This window comes from Oncorhynchus clarkii, chromosome 32 (genome assembly GCF_045791955.1).
Source record: "Oncorhynchus clarkii lewisi isolate Uvic-CL-2024 chromosome 32, UVic_Ocla_1.0, whole genome shotgun sequence".
NCBI lineage: Eukaryota > Metazoa > Chordata > Actinopteri > Salmoniformes > Salmonidae > Oncorhynchus > Oncorhynchus clarkii.
The window spans coordinates 1,627,353-1,643,393 of NC_092178.1; the positions used below are offsets into that span (position 1 = coordinate 1,627,353).

Consider the following 16,041-nt stretch of genomic DNA (forward strand, 5'->3'; position numbering starts at 1 on the left):
ACCTTGTCATAACACAACTGATTGGCCCAAACGTATTAAGAAGGAAAGAAATTCCACAAAAGAACTTTTAACAAGGCACACCTGTTATTTGAAATGCATTCCAGGTGACTACCTCATGAAGCTAGTTGAGAGAATGCCAAGAGTGTACAAAGCTGTCATCAAGGCAAAGGGGGGTTACGTTGAAGAATCTCAAATATAAAATATATATAGATTTGTTTAACACTTTTTTGGTTACGCGTTACATCGTACCCCTGCACATGGACTCAGTACCCGTTACATCGTACCCCTGCACATGGACTCAGTACCCGTTACATCGTACTCCTGCACATGGACTCAGTACCCGTTACGTCGTACCCCTGCACATGGACTCAGTACCCGTTACATCTTAACCCTGCACATGGACTCAGTACCCGTTACATCTTACCCCTGCACATGGACTCAGTACCCGTTACATCGTACTCCTGCACATGGACTCAGTACCCGTTACGTCGTACCCCTGCACATGGACTCAGTACCTGTTACATCGTACCCCTGCATATGGACTCAGGACTCATTTAGTATTTTTGTATTTGAATTTTTTTCTGTCTCTCTGCATTGTTAAGAATGGCCCTTATGCTTTTCACAATTAGTCTACACCTGTTGTTTATGAAACGCATGAAAAATTAAATAAGAATAACATTTGATTTGATGACACTTATTAAAAGCAGGATGCACAGTGGCAGACCAGATGTTGGTTTTGTTATTAGAATTATTATAATAATTATTATTATTATCTCCTCCTTACATCATCTATCTCCATCTCAACTCATCTATATAATCAGATTGCTGTCCTTTTCCCATAGCTGGATATATCCCTATGGGTCCTGGTCTAGTTGTGCACTATGTAGGGAATAGGGTTCCATTTGGATCATACCTTTCTCTCTAGGACAGCAGGGTACAACTTGTTAGACCCATTCCCCTTCCCCCACCTCCCATAAAACTCCTGAGGCATTGAGATGAGTTACTGTCATGTTTGCTTTACAGCATATGGGGAGGAAAACAGAGAGATTGAATAACAAGATTGAGATGCCAGCCACTAGGCAGCTAGTTGTCGTCAGAGCGAGGAGCCGAGCACACAGCGCTATGTGACTCTGAGCTGTACCCAAACATTGTTTATACTGGTTGGTTACCAAGTGACTTGAGGTCTGCGTCACAAATGGCCAATAGGGTTCTGATCTAAAGTAGTGCACTAATGGTCCATGTAAGGAATAGGATGCCATTTGGGACGTAATCAAAGTGAGTTGAGGTGCAGATATTGATCTTTGAGCTCTCCAAGAACAGTGTCTAATCACACTGAAAGCCTGTGGCAAGGTTGACTCACAGTCCAGGCATTTCAGACAGTTGATTTATCTCATTCATTTTTACAGTATGAAAACTGGGATATATGTTGTGAAATGCAAATAGCATTGTCATGTCATATTTGACCAACTTTGCTTTTGGAAAGTATTCAGACCCCTTGACTTTTTCAACATTTTGTTATGTTACAGCCTTATTCTAAAATTAATTAAATAAAAATCCTTATCAATCTACACACAATACCCCATAATGACAAAGAAAAAACGTTTTTTTTTTATTTTGGCAAGTGAATAAAAACACAAAAACAGAAATACCTAATTTACATAAATATTCAGACCCTTTGCTATGAGACTCAAAATTGAGCTCAGGTGCATCCTGTTTCCATTGATCATCCTTGCGATGTTTCTACAACTTGATTGGAGTCCACCTGTGGTAAAACCAAAAAATGTCTGCAGCATTGGAGGTCCCCAAGAACACAGTGGCCTCCATCATTCTTAGATGGAATAAGTTAGTGTTGTTTTGTAGTGGCTTTGCTGGCATGCATCAAAAACATTTTTTTTGAGTTCGCCCCCACCAAGATGTAAATGTAGATGTAAATGTAAAATCCACACTGGTTATTATTTATATCTAATACGTTTATAAATATATATATATATATATATATATATATATATATATATATATTTTAAAAAAAATCTCAATTAGACCTTGTCAGACCAGTTTCATGTGGACAGGTGTGATAGTTTGACAGTTGTAGCCACTAGCAAGACAGTTTATATGACCACTATGCTAGACCAGGTCTCTCTTGGAAAATAGATATTATCTCAATGAGAAAAAACCTGTATAAATAAAGGTAAAATAAAAAAGAAAATAAATGCTCTATGTAAGAAATAATACAGGACATGTATTTTACAAGGTCAGTCAGTACACATTACTGGAATGGAGCCAACCATTTGAGTTGCTTCCTTACTTCCGTAACAAGAAAATGTAGTGAGTTTGACTGGATAATCATTCTGTCATGTGATCACATCAACCGCCATGTTTCCGTTGGTTACGCCTCGAACGGAAGTGACGAACGATCGTTCCAAAATACAACAAGGAAGTGGACATTTATTAAAAAGGGGGAAAAAATTGCTATTTTCAGATCTGAAACATTCGGATTATTAAGTTACTGTATACATTTATTTTTTTTAAATATTTTTTATGTTTCGGTATTTTCTATAAGTCATCTTGGACTTGGCAAAAACCCGCTGCTGTTCGTTTCGTGGATCCCGATTCAAACTAGTTAGCGATGAACACGGACGTCGAATTTCACATTAGGCAGAATTATCCGTGGAACAAGCTACCAGCAAATGTCAAACAGGTATTTGATCTAGCTCAGGGTTTTCCATACGTTTCCCCCTAACACTACACAGTTGATTCAAATAACCAACTCATCATTCAAGCTTTGGTTAATTGTATCAGCTGTGTAGTGTTAGGGCAAAAAAAAAACTAAACGTTTGGGAACCTCTGATCCTAGCTAGCTAAAAAGCTATTCACAGCCAGCTAGTTAAGTTAACTGACAAGATGTAAACTTTCTCCCGTGGGTTCATTAGTAACTGATTTTGTCGTTCACCTGAAAGCATCATCAGAGCACCGCTCCGTTATCTAACTAGCTGGCTGCCTAACTTGGTATAGCAGCTCATTCTTAATCAGATGATTTTGACAGCTGGTGTAATGTCATGATGATAGCTGAACAGCTATCATCTAGCGGCATTGTGTTATCTATTATCAACCATGTCAAGCAACTAGGGTTACTCGAAATGTGTTTGATCAGCAAAGAAATGTAGTTATAATACCGCAATTATCTATTCATAACTACTACATACCGTTAATAAATGCCACCTCATCATAAGTGTTGAGCTACTATGCCAAGATGTCAGAGACATCTTTTTTTTTAGAGCAGCGGTATGAATGAGATTGAATGCGTTGTGTTTATAATGCAAGCTCTATAATGCAATATTCAATCACCTCTACATTACCTTTCTGTAGGCTTTAATACATACTGTGTATGTTACTGTAAAGAGGGTAGTGCTTACAGACTGCCATCCAGGACCTCTATACCAGGCAGTGTCAGAGAAAGGTCCTAAAAATGATCAGGCTCCAGCCAACCAAGTCAGTCTGTTTTCTCTGCTACCGCACGGCAAGCAGTACCGGAGCGATCCAAGTCTGGGACCAAAAGGCTCCTGAACAGCTTCTACCCCAAAGCCATAAGACTGATGAACAGTTAATTAAACAGCTACCTGGACGTTCTGCTCCCCCCCCCCCCCCCCTACCTACATGTACATAGTATTTCAATCAATAATTCACCTAACCAAACCTACATATGCCAAACCTACATATAAATGACCTCAATCAATCACCCCAACGACCTCGTCCCCCAGTACACTGACTCAGTACCGGTACTCCTTGTATATAGCCTGTATTTAGCCTCGTTATTGTTATTTTGTGTTACTATTATCTTTTTATCTATTTGTTAATTGTCTTTTTAACTGAATTGTTGGGAATGGGCTCCTGTGTAAGCATTTCACGGTATGGTCTACACTTGTTGTATTCGGGGCATGTGACATAACATTTGATTTAATTTGTATATTAATGCATTTAAATGTCCTGTTTTCATTTACAGAGTGTTGGGAACTCGCAGCGTGAATATGAGAAACATGTGCAGTTGTACAGTATCCGCAACCAGCTAAGGTTCCGCAATAACCTAGGTGAGTCAGCATGGGAGGAGTCAGCATGGGAGGAGTCAGCGTGGGAGGAGTCAGCGTGGGAGGAGTCAGCGTGGGAGGAGTCAGCATGGGAGGAGTCAGGATGGGAGGAGTCAGCATGGGAGGAGTGGAATGCATGGAAGTCTCAGGCTTGTCAGAATAACTATGTTGTAGACTACAATATCCACCCCTCATTTCAGGGCAAGCACAGAAAGTGTTCACACCCCTTGACTTTTTCCAGATTTTGTTGTGTTACAAAGTGGGATTAAAATGGATAAAAAAAAATTGTAGTAAATCTACACAAAATACTAGGGATACCTGATATATCGGTGAACATATCAGAATCGGCAGATATTAGCTAAAAATGCCAACATCGGTATCGGCCGGTGTCTAGTTTAACGCCTGATGTGCAAACCGATGTCAAAGCTGCCATGCATACCTATATAAACGTAGGTACATGACGTAATGACGCCACGTAAAATGTTGCTCTACACGTGCAACACAGCATTCCTAACCTTGCCCACAATGTCTGCTGTGTGGATCGAGCAGTCAACAAGTCGAGCAGTCATTGGAAAGAGTAAGAACATTTCAGCGAGACATCTCAAAGGCGAAATCCATTAACTGCAAGATAATGGAGTTCATTGCCCTTGACAATCAACCGTTGGCTTTCGCCGACTGGACGAGCACCGGTACACACTACCAAGTGCCCTATTTTTCAGCTGTTGCCCTACCGGAGTTGCACAGTAATAGCGTCACTGCGATTAGCTTCACGACATATGGAACGCCGTTTGGGTCGTTGCGTGTCAGAAAAGATACAGTAGCACTGTCAAGCTGTACAAAAAAGTCTGCAAACAAGCAAACACCGGCCACGACTGATGTTTACAATACCGCGTTGGTAATAAAGCATAATTTGTTTGACTGCAACTTCTGGGGTAGCTAGCTAGCTTTAGCTTGGTACCTAGCTAACTCCAATACAACCAGCCTAAAAACAATGACCAGTAGAAACTGCAGTCATTTTCATTATTCTTAGCAATGATTTAGGAATCCTTGTAAGAATTGTTGTTCGCCTATTGAAATTGAACTTCAGTTCATGAAAATAAATTGCTAGTCAGCTACTTAGCCCTGTTGCCCAAAGCTAACATTATAAGCAGCCAGCTAGCTTCATCTGGCTTGTGAGGCTCAACCGGACCAAGTTATATGTTGTGAAGCTTGCCATAATAAGATTTAGGCACAATAGTGGAATTTGCGTTTTGCCTTCAAAATAAAAGTATGTCATTGACAGTGATGCTAATGAATACACATTTATTTTGAAGGTCAACCACAAAGTCCACTATTGTGGCTAATCAATCAATCAAACAATCAATCAAATGTATTCATAAAGCCCTTCTTACATCAGCTGATGTCACAAAGTGCTGTACAGAAACCCAGACTAAAACCCCAAACAGCAAGCAATGCAGGTGTAGAAGCACAGTGACTAGGAAAAACTCCATAGAAAGGCCAAAACATAGCCTGGTTCCTCTCCAGGTTTCTTCCTATGAGGGGTGGCCAGTCATCTTCTGGCTGTGCCGGGTGGAGATTACAACAGAACATGGCCAAAATGTTCAAATGTTCATAAATGACCAGCAGGGTCAAATAATAATAATCACAGCTGTTGTAGAGGGTGCAACAGGTCAGCACCTCAGGAGTAAATGTTAGTTGGCTTTTCATAGCTTTTCATTGAGAGTATCTCTACCGCTCCTGCTGTCTCTAGAGAGTTGAAAACAGCAGGTCTGGGACAGGTAGCATGTCCGGTGAACAGGTCAGGGTGAACAGGTCAGGGTTCCATAGCCGCAGGCAGAACAGTTGAAACTGGAGCAGCAGCACGGCCAGGTGGACTGGGGGCAGCAAGGAGTCATCATGCCAGGTAGTCCTGAGGCATGGTCCTAGGGCTCAGGTCCTCCGAGAGAGAGAAAGAAAGAAAGAGAGAATTAGAGAGCATACTTAAATTCACACAGGACAATGGATAAGACAGGAGAAGTACTCCAGATATAACAAACTGACCCTAGCCCCCCAACACATAAACTATTGCAGCATAAATACTGGAGGCTGAGACAGGAGGGGTCAGGAAACACTGTGGCCCCATCCAATGACACCCCCGGACAGGGCCAAACAGGAAGGATATAACCCCACCCACTTTGTCAAAGTACAGCCCCCACACCACTAGAGGGATATCTTCAACCACCAACCATCCTGAGACAGGGCCGAGTATAGCCCACAAAGATCTCCGCCACGGCACAAACCAAGGGGGGGGGCGCCAACCCAGACGGGAAGATCACACCAGTGACTCAACCCACTCAAGTGACGCACCCCTCCCAGGGACGGTATGAAAGAGCCCTAGTAAGCCAGTGACTCAGCCCCTGTAATAGGGTTAGAGGCAGAGAATCCCAGTGGAAAGAGGGGAACCGGTCAGGCAGAGACAGCAACAGGTTCGTTGCTCCGTTCACCTTCCCACTCCTGGGCCAGACTACACTCAATCATATGACCCACTGAAGAGATGAGTCTTCAGTACTGACTTAAAGGTCGAGACTGAGTCTGCGTGTCTCACATGGGTAGGCAGACCATTCCATAAAAATGGAGCTCTATAGGAGAAAGCCCTGCCTCCAGCTGTTTGCTTAGAAATTCTAGGGACATTTAGGAGGCATGCGTCTTGTGACCGTAGCGTACGTGTAGGTATGTACGGCAGGACCAAATCAGAAAAAGATAAGTAGGAGCAAGCTCATGTAATGCTTTGTAGGTTAGCAGTAAAACCTTGAAATCAGCCCTTGCCTTAATCCTTATTGTGGCTAGCTTCACATAGATGGGTCCAACTACCATTCAACTACCATTCATTAAACTGTCTTATAAATCAGTGTTATTTTAGATGATGACACCTAGCTATATAGCTATATAGTTAGCTAGCTAATTATAGCTACTGAAACAGATTGTCGTTCTGCTATGTTTTTATGTTTTTGGGAAAGAACATTGTTTGCATCCATGAGCTAGCTAGCTTTTCTTATGACCAGCACTGTAGGTGCGCGAGACAACTTTACCAGCATCATAGCATCATAGCATACGTATCGATGAATCGTTGTGACATATCAAATTAGGAGTGATATTGTAATAACTATGTGAAATATTGCAGTCATATTCAGGTCCTGATTGGTCATCAAACTTATTTGACACACAAAGACCCAGACGGCGTTCCATAGCAAAGACCCAGACGGCGTTCCATAGCAAAGACCCAGACGGCGTTCCATAGCAAAGACCCAGACGGCGTTCCATAGCAAAGACCCAGACGGCGTTCCATAGCAAAGACCCAGACGGCGTTCCATAGCAAAGACCCAGACGGCGTTCCATAGCAAAGACCCAGACGGCGTTCCATAGCAAAGACCCAGACGGCGTTCCATAGCAAAGACCCAGACGGCGTTCCATAGCAAAGACCCAGACGGCGTTCCATAGCAAAGACCCAGACGGCGTTCCATAGCAAAGACCCAGACGGCGTTCCATAGCAAAGACCCAGACGGCGTTCCATAGCAAAGACCCAGACGGCGTTCCATAGCAAAGACCCAGACGGCGTTCCATTGCAAAGACCCAGACGGCGTTCCATAGCAAAGACCCAAACGGCGTTCCATAGCAAAGACCCAAACGGCGTTCCATAGCAAAGACCCAAACGGCGTTCCATAGCAAAGACCCAAACGGCGTTCCATAGCAAAGACCCAGACGGCGTTCCATAGCAAAGACCCAAACGGCGTTCCATAGCAAAGACCCAAACGGCGTTCCATAGCAAAGACCCAAACGGCGTTCCATAGCAAAGACCCAAACGGCGTTCCATAGCAAAGACCCAAACGGCGTTCCATAGCAAAGACCCAGACGGCATTCCATTGCAAAGACCCAGACGGCGTTCCATAGCAAAGACCCAAACGGCGTTCCATAGCAAAGACCCAAACGGCGTTCCATAGAAATCCTGGTTGAGAATGAAACGACGGAACAAATTAACAATGAAACAGCACAGCAAGTTAGTGAAAGAAATAGGTTGTGATTATGTTTTACTGTTAATGGGGACATTTGTAAATGCCAACAAAATACGTTTTTGGTCAGTGTGGTATGTGTAAAAACCTTTTATTTAACTAGGCAATTTAGTTAAGAACAAATTCTTATTTCCATTGACGGCCAAACCCAGACGACACTGGGTCAATTGTGCGCCGTTCTACGGGACTCCCAATCACGGCCGGATGTGACACAGCCTGGATTCGAACCAGGGACTGTAGTGATGCCTCTTGCACCACGATGCAGTGCCTTAGACCGCTGCGACCATGTGTGTGTTAACTATTTAACTGTACTAGAATCCTTAAAAGGCCGCTAAAATTCTAAATAACGGTTATCAGTTTCAGGTATTTTTGTCAAGGAAAATATCGGATATCGGTATCGGCCAAAAATGTCATATCGGTGCATCACTACAAAATACTCTGTCAAAGTGGACATTTGTAAAACATTTAGGAAAAATAAAACACTATGATATCTTGATTTAGATAAGTATTTAACCCCCTGAGAAAATACATGTTAGAAGCACCTTTGGCAGCAAGTACAGCTGTGAGTGCTTCTGGGTAAATCTCTAAGAACTGTCCACACCTGGATTGTGCAACATTTGCCCATTATAATTCTTCAAGCTTGTTGATCATTGCTAGAAAATAAAATTTACTTCCTGCCATAGATTTTCATGCAGATTTAAGTCAAACCTGTTACTCAGCCACTCGGGAGCATTCACTCTTTTGGTAAGCAACTCCAGTGATATTTGGCCTTGTGTTTTAGGTTATTGTCCTCTCCCAGTGTCTGTTGGAAAGCAGACTGAACCAGGTTGTTTTTCTCTAGGATTTTGCCTGTGCTTAGCATCATTCCTTTTCTTTTTTTTATCCTGAAAAACTCCCTAGTCCTGAACGATTACCATCATACCCATAACATAATGCAGCCAACACTATGCTTGAATATATGGAGAGTGGTACTCAGTAATGTGTTGTATTATATTTGCCCCAAACATAACACTTTGTATTCAGGACAAACAGTTAATTGTAATTGCCACATGTTTTGCAGTATGACTTTACTGCCTTGTTGCTTCCTTCCTTTCACTCTGTCATTTAGGTTAGTATTGTGGAGTAACTACAATGTTGTTGATCCATCCTCAGTTTTCTCCTATCACAGCCATTAAACTCTGTAACTGTTTTAAAGTCACCATTGGCCTCATGGTGAAGTCCCTGAGCAGTTTCCTTCCTCTCCGGCAACTGAGTTAGGAAGGACGCCTGTATCTTTGTTACTGGGTGTATTGATACACTATCCAAAGTGTAATTAATAACTTCACTATGCTCAAAGGGATTTTCAATGTTTTTGTTTTTTTTAACCATCTACCAATAGGAGCCCTTCTTTGTGAGGCATTGGAAAACCTCCCTGATCTTTGTGGTTCAATCTGTGTTTGAAATTCACTGCTCGACTGAGGGGCCTTACAATTATCTGTATGTGTGGGGTACAGAGATGAGGTAGTCATTCAAAAATCATGTTGAACACTATTATTGCACACAGTCCATGCAACTTAAAATGTAACTTGTTAAGCACATTTCTTTTCTCCTGAACTTGAGGCTTGCCATAAAAAATGGGTTGAATATTTATTGACTGAAGGCATTTTAGCTTTTAATTTTCTATAAATTTGTCAAAATAAATACACAATTCCACTTTGACATTATGGGGTATTGTGTGTAGGCCAGTGACAAACATATATAAATACATTTTAAAGGTCCTGATTCCCATGTAAAATAACCTTTTGAGTGACTAAAATATCAACCATGATAAAACTTTTGCATAGAATTTCTCATAATTTGAGGAAGTTCAAATTTTCTCTAATGACTAACTAACAGGAAGTTTAAAAAGACAGGCTTAGTGGGCGGGGAGCTTATAGTCATGAGCTCGCTTTGACTGACTGTTCCATGCTGGCAGAAGACCTAGCTAGCCTGTAACTAACTAACACCAGACAGATGAAGACCTAGCTAGCCTGTAACTAACTAACACCAGACAGATGAAGACCTAGCTAGCCTGTAACTAACTAACACCAGACAGATGAAGACCTAGCTAGCCAGTAACTAACTAACTAACACCAGACAGATGAAGACCTAGCTAGCCAGTAACTAACTAACTAACACCAGACAGATGAAGACCTAGCTAGCCAGTTACTAACTAACACCAGACAGATGAAGACCTAGCTAGCCAGTAACTAACTAACACCAGAGAAATGAAGACCTAGCTAGCCAGTAACTAGCTAACACCAGACAGATGAAGACCTAGCTAGCCAGTAACTAACACCAGACAGATGAAGACCTAGCTAGCCAGTAACTAACACCAGACAGATGAAGACCTAGCTAGCCTGTAACTAACTAACACCAGACAGATGAAGACCTAGCTAGCCTGTAACTAACTAACACCAGACAGATGAAGACCTAGCTAGCCAGTAACTAACTAACTAACACCAGACAGATGAAGACCTAGCTAGCCAGTAACTAACTAACACCAGACAGATGAAGACCTAGCTAGCCAGTAACTAACTAACACCAGAGAAATGAAGACCTAGCTAGCCAGTAACTAGCTAACACCAGACAGATGAAGACCTAGCTAGCCAGTAACTAACACCAGACAGATGAAGACCTAGCTAGCCAGTAACTAACTAACACCAGACAGATGTAGACCTAGCTAGCCAGTAACTAGCTAACACCAGACAGATGTAGACCTAGCTAGTCAGTAACTAGCTAACACCAGACAGATGAAGACCTAGCTAGCCAGTAACTAGCTAACACCAGACAGATGAAGACCTAGCTAGCCAGTAACTAACACCAGACAGATGAAGACCTAGCTAGCCAGTAACTAACACCAGACAGATGAAGACCTAGCTAGCCAGTAACTAACTAACACCAGACAGATGAAGACCTAGCTAGCCAGTAACTAGCTAACACCAGACAGATGAAGACCTAGCTAGCCAGTAACTAGCTAACACCAGACAGATGAAGACCTAGCTAGCCAGTAACTAACACCAGACAGATGAAGACCTAGCTAGCCAGTAACTAGCTAACACCAGACAGATGAAGACCTAGCTAGCCAGTAACTAGCTAACACCAGACAGATGAAGACCTAGCTAGCCAGTAACTAGCTAACACCAGACAGATGAAGACCTAGCTAGCCAGTAACTAGCTAACACCAGACACAGATGTAGACTTAGCTAGCCAGTAACTAGCTAACACCAGACCGATGAAGACCTAGCTAGCCAGTAACTAGCTAACACCAGACAGATGAAGACCTAGCTAGCCAGTAACTAGCTAACACCAGACACAGATGTAGACTTAGCTAGCCAGTAACTAGCTAACACCAGACAGATGAAGACCTAGCTAGACAGTAACTAGCTAACACCAGACAGATGAAGACCTAGCTAGCCAGTAACTAGCTAACACCAGAAAGATGAAGACCTAGCTAGCCAGTAACTAGCTAACACCAGACAGAAGAAAGGCAAGACCTATAGAAATATCTTTGTCATAGATGAATAGTGTAAACTTGTCATTATATTATATATGAAAAAGTTTCATATGGTTTCATTCAAATAACATTTCATGACCATTGTGGAAAAAGTCAATGTGTGAATACTTTCTGAAGGCCAATTCATAACCAATAATAAATAATTTTATTGCTCAGTACTTACAGTCCATTATTATGGGGCCCTATGTATCTGAAAGTATCTACTATTGTCATTGTTTTTTAAGTTGTCAGTAGGCCTAATGGACTAGCTTTCTTTCCCAATCTGATCATAGTGTCTGTCCTTATCAGTCCCTTAACCTGTCCCTATCTGATCTGTCTGTCCTAACCCGTCCCTATCTGATCTGACTGTCTCTGTCCTAACCTGTCCCTATCTGATCTGTCTGTCCTAACCTGTCCCTATCTGATCTGTCTGTCCTAACCTGTCCCTATCTGATCTGACTGTCTCTGTTCTTATCAGTCCCTATCTGATCTGACCTTCTCTGCCCTTATCAGTCCCTATCTGATCTGTCTGTCCTAACCTGTCCCTATTTGATCTGACCTTCTCTGTCCTTATCAGTCCCTATCTGATCTGACTGTCTCTGTCCTTATCAGTCCCTATCTGATCTGACCGTCTCTGTCCTTATCAGTCCCTATCTGATCTGACTGTCTTTCCTAACCTGTCCCTATCTGATCTGACTGTCCTAACCCGTCTCTATCTGATCTGACTCTCTGTCCTTATCAGTCCCTATCTGATCTGACTGTCTTTCCTAACCCATCCCCATCTGATCTGTCTGTCCTAACCTGTCCCTATCTGATCTGACTGTCTCTGTCCTTATCAGTCCCTATCTGCTCTGTCTGTCTCTGTCCTTATCAGTCCCTGTCTGATCTGAGTGTGTCTGTCCTCTCCCCCCATGTCTGTCCAGTGAGACACGTGAGGAAGGATGAGAGGAAGTACTATGAGGAGCTGCTGAAGTACAGCCGAGATCACCTGATGCTCTACCCCTACCACCTGTCAGACATCATGGTCAAAGGCCTCCGCATCACCCCCTTCTCCTACTATATCAGCATCATGGAGGTACTATAATACTATATAATATATCTACTGTAGTCACCCCTTCTACCATATCAGCATCATGGAGGTACTATAATACTATATACTATATCTACTGTAGTCACCCCTTCTACTATATCAGAATCATGGAGGTACTATAATACTATATACTATATCTACTATAGTCACCCCTTCTCCTACTATATCAGCATCATGGAGGTACTATAATACTATATACTATATCTACTGTAGTCACCCCTTCTACTATATCAGAATCATGGAGGTACTATAATACTATATACTATTACTATATATAATATATCTACTGTAGTCACCCCTTCTCCTACTATATCAGCATCATGGAGGTACTATAATAGTATATACTATATCTACTATAGTCACCCCTTCTACTATATCAGCATCATGGAGGTACTATAATACTATATACTATTACTATATATAATATATCTACTGTAGTCACCCCTTCTACTACACTGCTCAAAAAAATAAAGGGCACACTTAAACAACACAATGTAACTCCAAGTCAATCACACTTCTGTGAAATCAAACTGTCCACTTAGGAAGCAACACTGATTGACAATACATGTCACATGCTGTTGTGCAAATGGAATAGACAACAGGTGGAAATTATAGGCAATTAGCAAGACACCCCCAATAAAGGAGTGGTTCTGCAGGTGGTGACCACAGACCACTTCTCAGTTCCTATGCTTCCTGGCTGATGTTTTGGTCACTTTTGAATGCTGGCGGTGCTTTCACTCTAGTGGCAGCATGAGACGGAGCCTACAACCCACACAAGTGACTCAGGTAGTGCAGCTCATCCAGGATGGCACATCAATGCGAACTGTGGCAAGAAGGTTTGCTGTGTCTGTCAGCGTAGTGTCCAGAGCATGGAGGCGCTACCAGGAGACAGGCCAGTACATCAGGAGACGTGGAGGAGGCCGTAGGAAGGCCGCTACCTCCGCCTTTGTGCAAGGAGGAGCACTGCCAGAGCCCTGCAAAATGACCTCCAGCAGGCCACAAATGTGCATGTCTGCTCATACGGTCAGAAACAGACTCCATGAGGGTGGTATGAGGGCCCGATGTCCACAGGTGGGGGTTGTGCTTACAGCCCAACACCGTGCAGGACGTTTGGCATTTGCCAGAGAACACCAAGATTGGAAAATTCGCCACTGGCGCCCTGTGCTCTTCACAGATGAAAGCAGATTCACACTGAGCACGTGACAGAGTCTGGAGACGGCGTGGAGAACGTTCTGCTGCCTGCAACATCCTCCAGCATGACCGGTTTGGCGGTGGGTCAGTCATGGTGTGGGGTGTCATTTCTTTGGGGGGCCGCACAACACTCCATGTGCTCGCCAGAGGTAGCCTGACTGCCATTAGGTACCGAGATGAGATCCTCAGACCATACATGCAATAAAATGCAAATTAATTACTTAAAAATCATACAATGTGATTTTCTGAATTTTTGTTTTAGATTCCGTCGTTTGAAGTGTACCTATGATAAAAATGACAGACCTCTACATGCTTTGTAAGTAGGAAAACCTGCACAATCGGCAGTGTATCAAATACTTGTTCTCCCCACTGTACGTCTATAGTGCTCTGGTCTATAAGGTCCATGTACGTCCATAGTGCTCTGGTCTATAAGGTCCATAGTGCTCTGGTCTATACGGTCCATAGTGCATCTGGTCTATAAGGTCCATGTACGTCCATAGTGCTCTGGTCTATACGGTCCATGTACGTCCATAGTGCTCTGGTCTATAAGGTCCATAGTGCTCTGGTCTATACGGTCCATAGGGCTCTGGTCTATAAGGTCCATAGGGCTCTGGTCTATAAGGTCCATAGGGCTCTGGTCTATAAGGTCCATAGGGCTCTGGTCTATAAGGTCCATAGGGCTCTGGTCTATACGGTCCATAGTGCTCTGGTCTATACGGTCTATAGGGCTCTGGTCTATAAGGTCAGGTGATTTTCTGAATTTTTGTTTTAGATTCCGTCGTTTGAAGTGTACCTATGATAAAAATGACAGACCTCTACATGCTTTGTAAGTAGGAAAACCTGCACAATCGGCAGTGTATCAAATACTTGTTCTCCCCACTGTACGTCTATAGTGCTCTGGTCTATAAGGTCCATGTACGTCCATAGGGCTCTGGTCTATACGGTCCATAGGGCTCTGGTCTATAAGGTCCATAGTGCTCTGGTCTATAAGGTCCATAGGGCTCTGGTCTATAAGGTCCATAGGGCTCTGGTCTATAAGGTCCATAGGGCTCTGGTCTATAGGGCTCTGGTCTATAAGGTCCATGTACGTCCATAGTGCTCTGGTCTATAAGGTCCATTGTGCTCTGGTCTATAAGGTCCATTGTGCTCTGGTCTATAAGGTCCATGTACGTCCATAGTGCTCTGGTCAGTAGTAGTGTACTATAATTGAATAGGGTACAGTTTAGGACAGAACCGTAGTCTCAAATCAGGCCATTCAAGAGCTGTCCTACTGTGCATACTGTGCATTCAGGTCATACTGATACCAGTCTTTACACTAGAATGAGTTTAACGGAGGTGTCCTCTTTCAAGCCAATGATTACATTATGGGGAGACCCATATGAGCAAAGCAGGAAGTAAAAGCAGGAAGTGGACGCATCAATCTGTGCTGTGATTTGTTGAATCAACTGAACTGCCATTACATAAAATACATTCCATTACATGAGCCACATCAGTTAACATCATTTGAATAAACATTCTACATTACCATGGAAATGATTTAATTACAATACCAGGAAGCGATTGCACTCATGAGTTCACTAGTCAGATTGCCAGGAATAGAGGTTCCAAACCCATTCTATTCATTGTATTTCTATGTTTATATTTCTACTCTGTAAAACCAATTGGCCACAAAGGGGTGTATTCATTTGGGAGAACGGTACAGAGCCGTGCAGATAGAAATGTATTTTATAGTGCTCAAAATAACTCCCTATTATTGAGGATAGAGGATCATATCTGTTCTACCTTGACCTTTCTGCTAGAATTTCCGCGGTAAAGGTGGCAGAGCTAAATCGGTCTTCTCACGGAGTGTCCGAACGGTTTGGCCACTTGGTGGAAAGGTGAGACTCTTGTTTTGATCTAGGATGCCCACATGCCCCACAAGACTCATCTGAAGGTCCCCCGTACAGGTAAACCAATTTATGGAGAAAGTTTAGTGCCTAAAACAAGGGACAAATACAACTTTTCCAGACACTTCAGAACAAACTTCCTTTAGATTTAAAACAATAAATAATCTGTTATTCAATGTGTTTCTATTGGCTAATAGCAGTAAGGACAATCTGTTATTCAATGTGTTTCTAT

General features: G+C 42.6%; 1 protein-coding gene across 3 annotated transcripts in view; it reads left to right on the top strand.

Moving 5' to 3' along the window:
- Nucleotides 1-2,444: 2,444 nt before the first annotated feature.
- The window catches only part of LOC139392227 (protein FAM91A1-like), a 127,142-nt gene continuing 113,545 nt past the window's right edge, over nucleotides 2,445-16,041 (top strand). The window contains exons 1-3 of one of the 3 annotated variants that reach the window (XM_071140060.1): nucleotides 2,445-2,698; nucleotides 4,001-4,085; nucleotides 12,566-12,717. In XM_071140060.1, coding sequence (XP_070996161.1) covers nucleotides 2,627-2,698; nucleotides 4,001-4,085; nucleotides 12,566-12,717 — 309 coding nt within the window. In that variant the 5' untranslated portion in view covers nucleotides 2,445-2,626. Of the gene's footprint in view, nucleotides 2,699-4,000; nucleotides 4,086-12,565; nucleotides 12,718-13,033; nucleotides 13,059-13,113; nucleotides 13,123-16,041 lie in introns of those variants that run through there. The other 2 variants (XM_071140061.1, XM_071140062.1) reach the window with 2 other exon arrangements.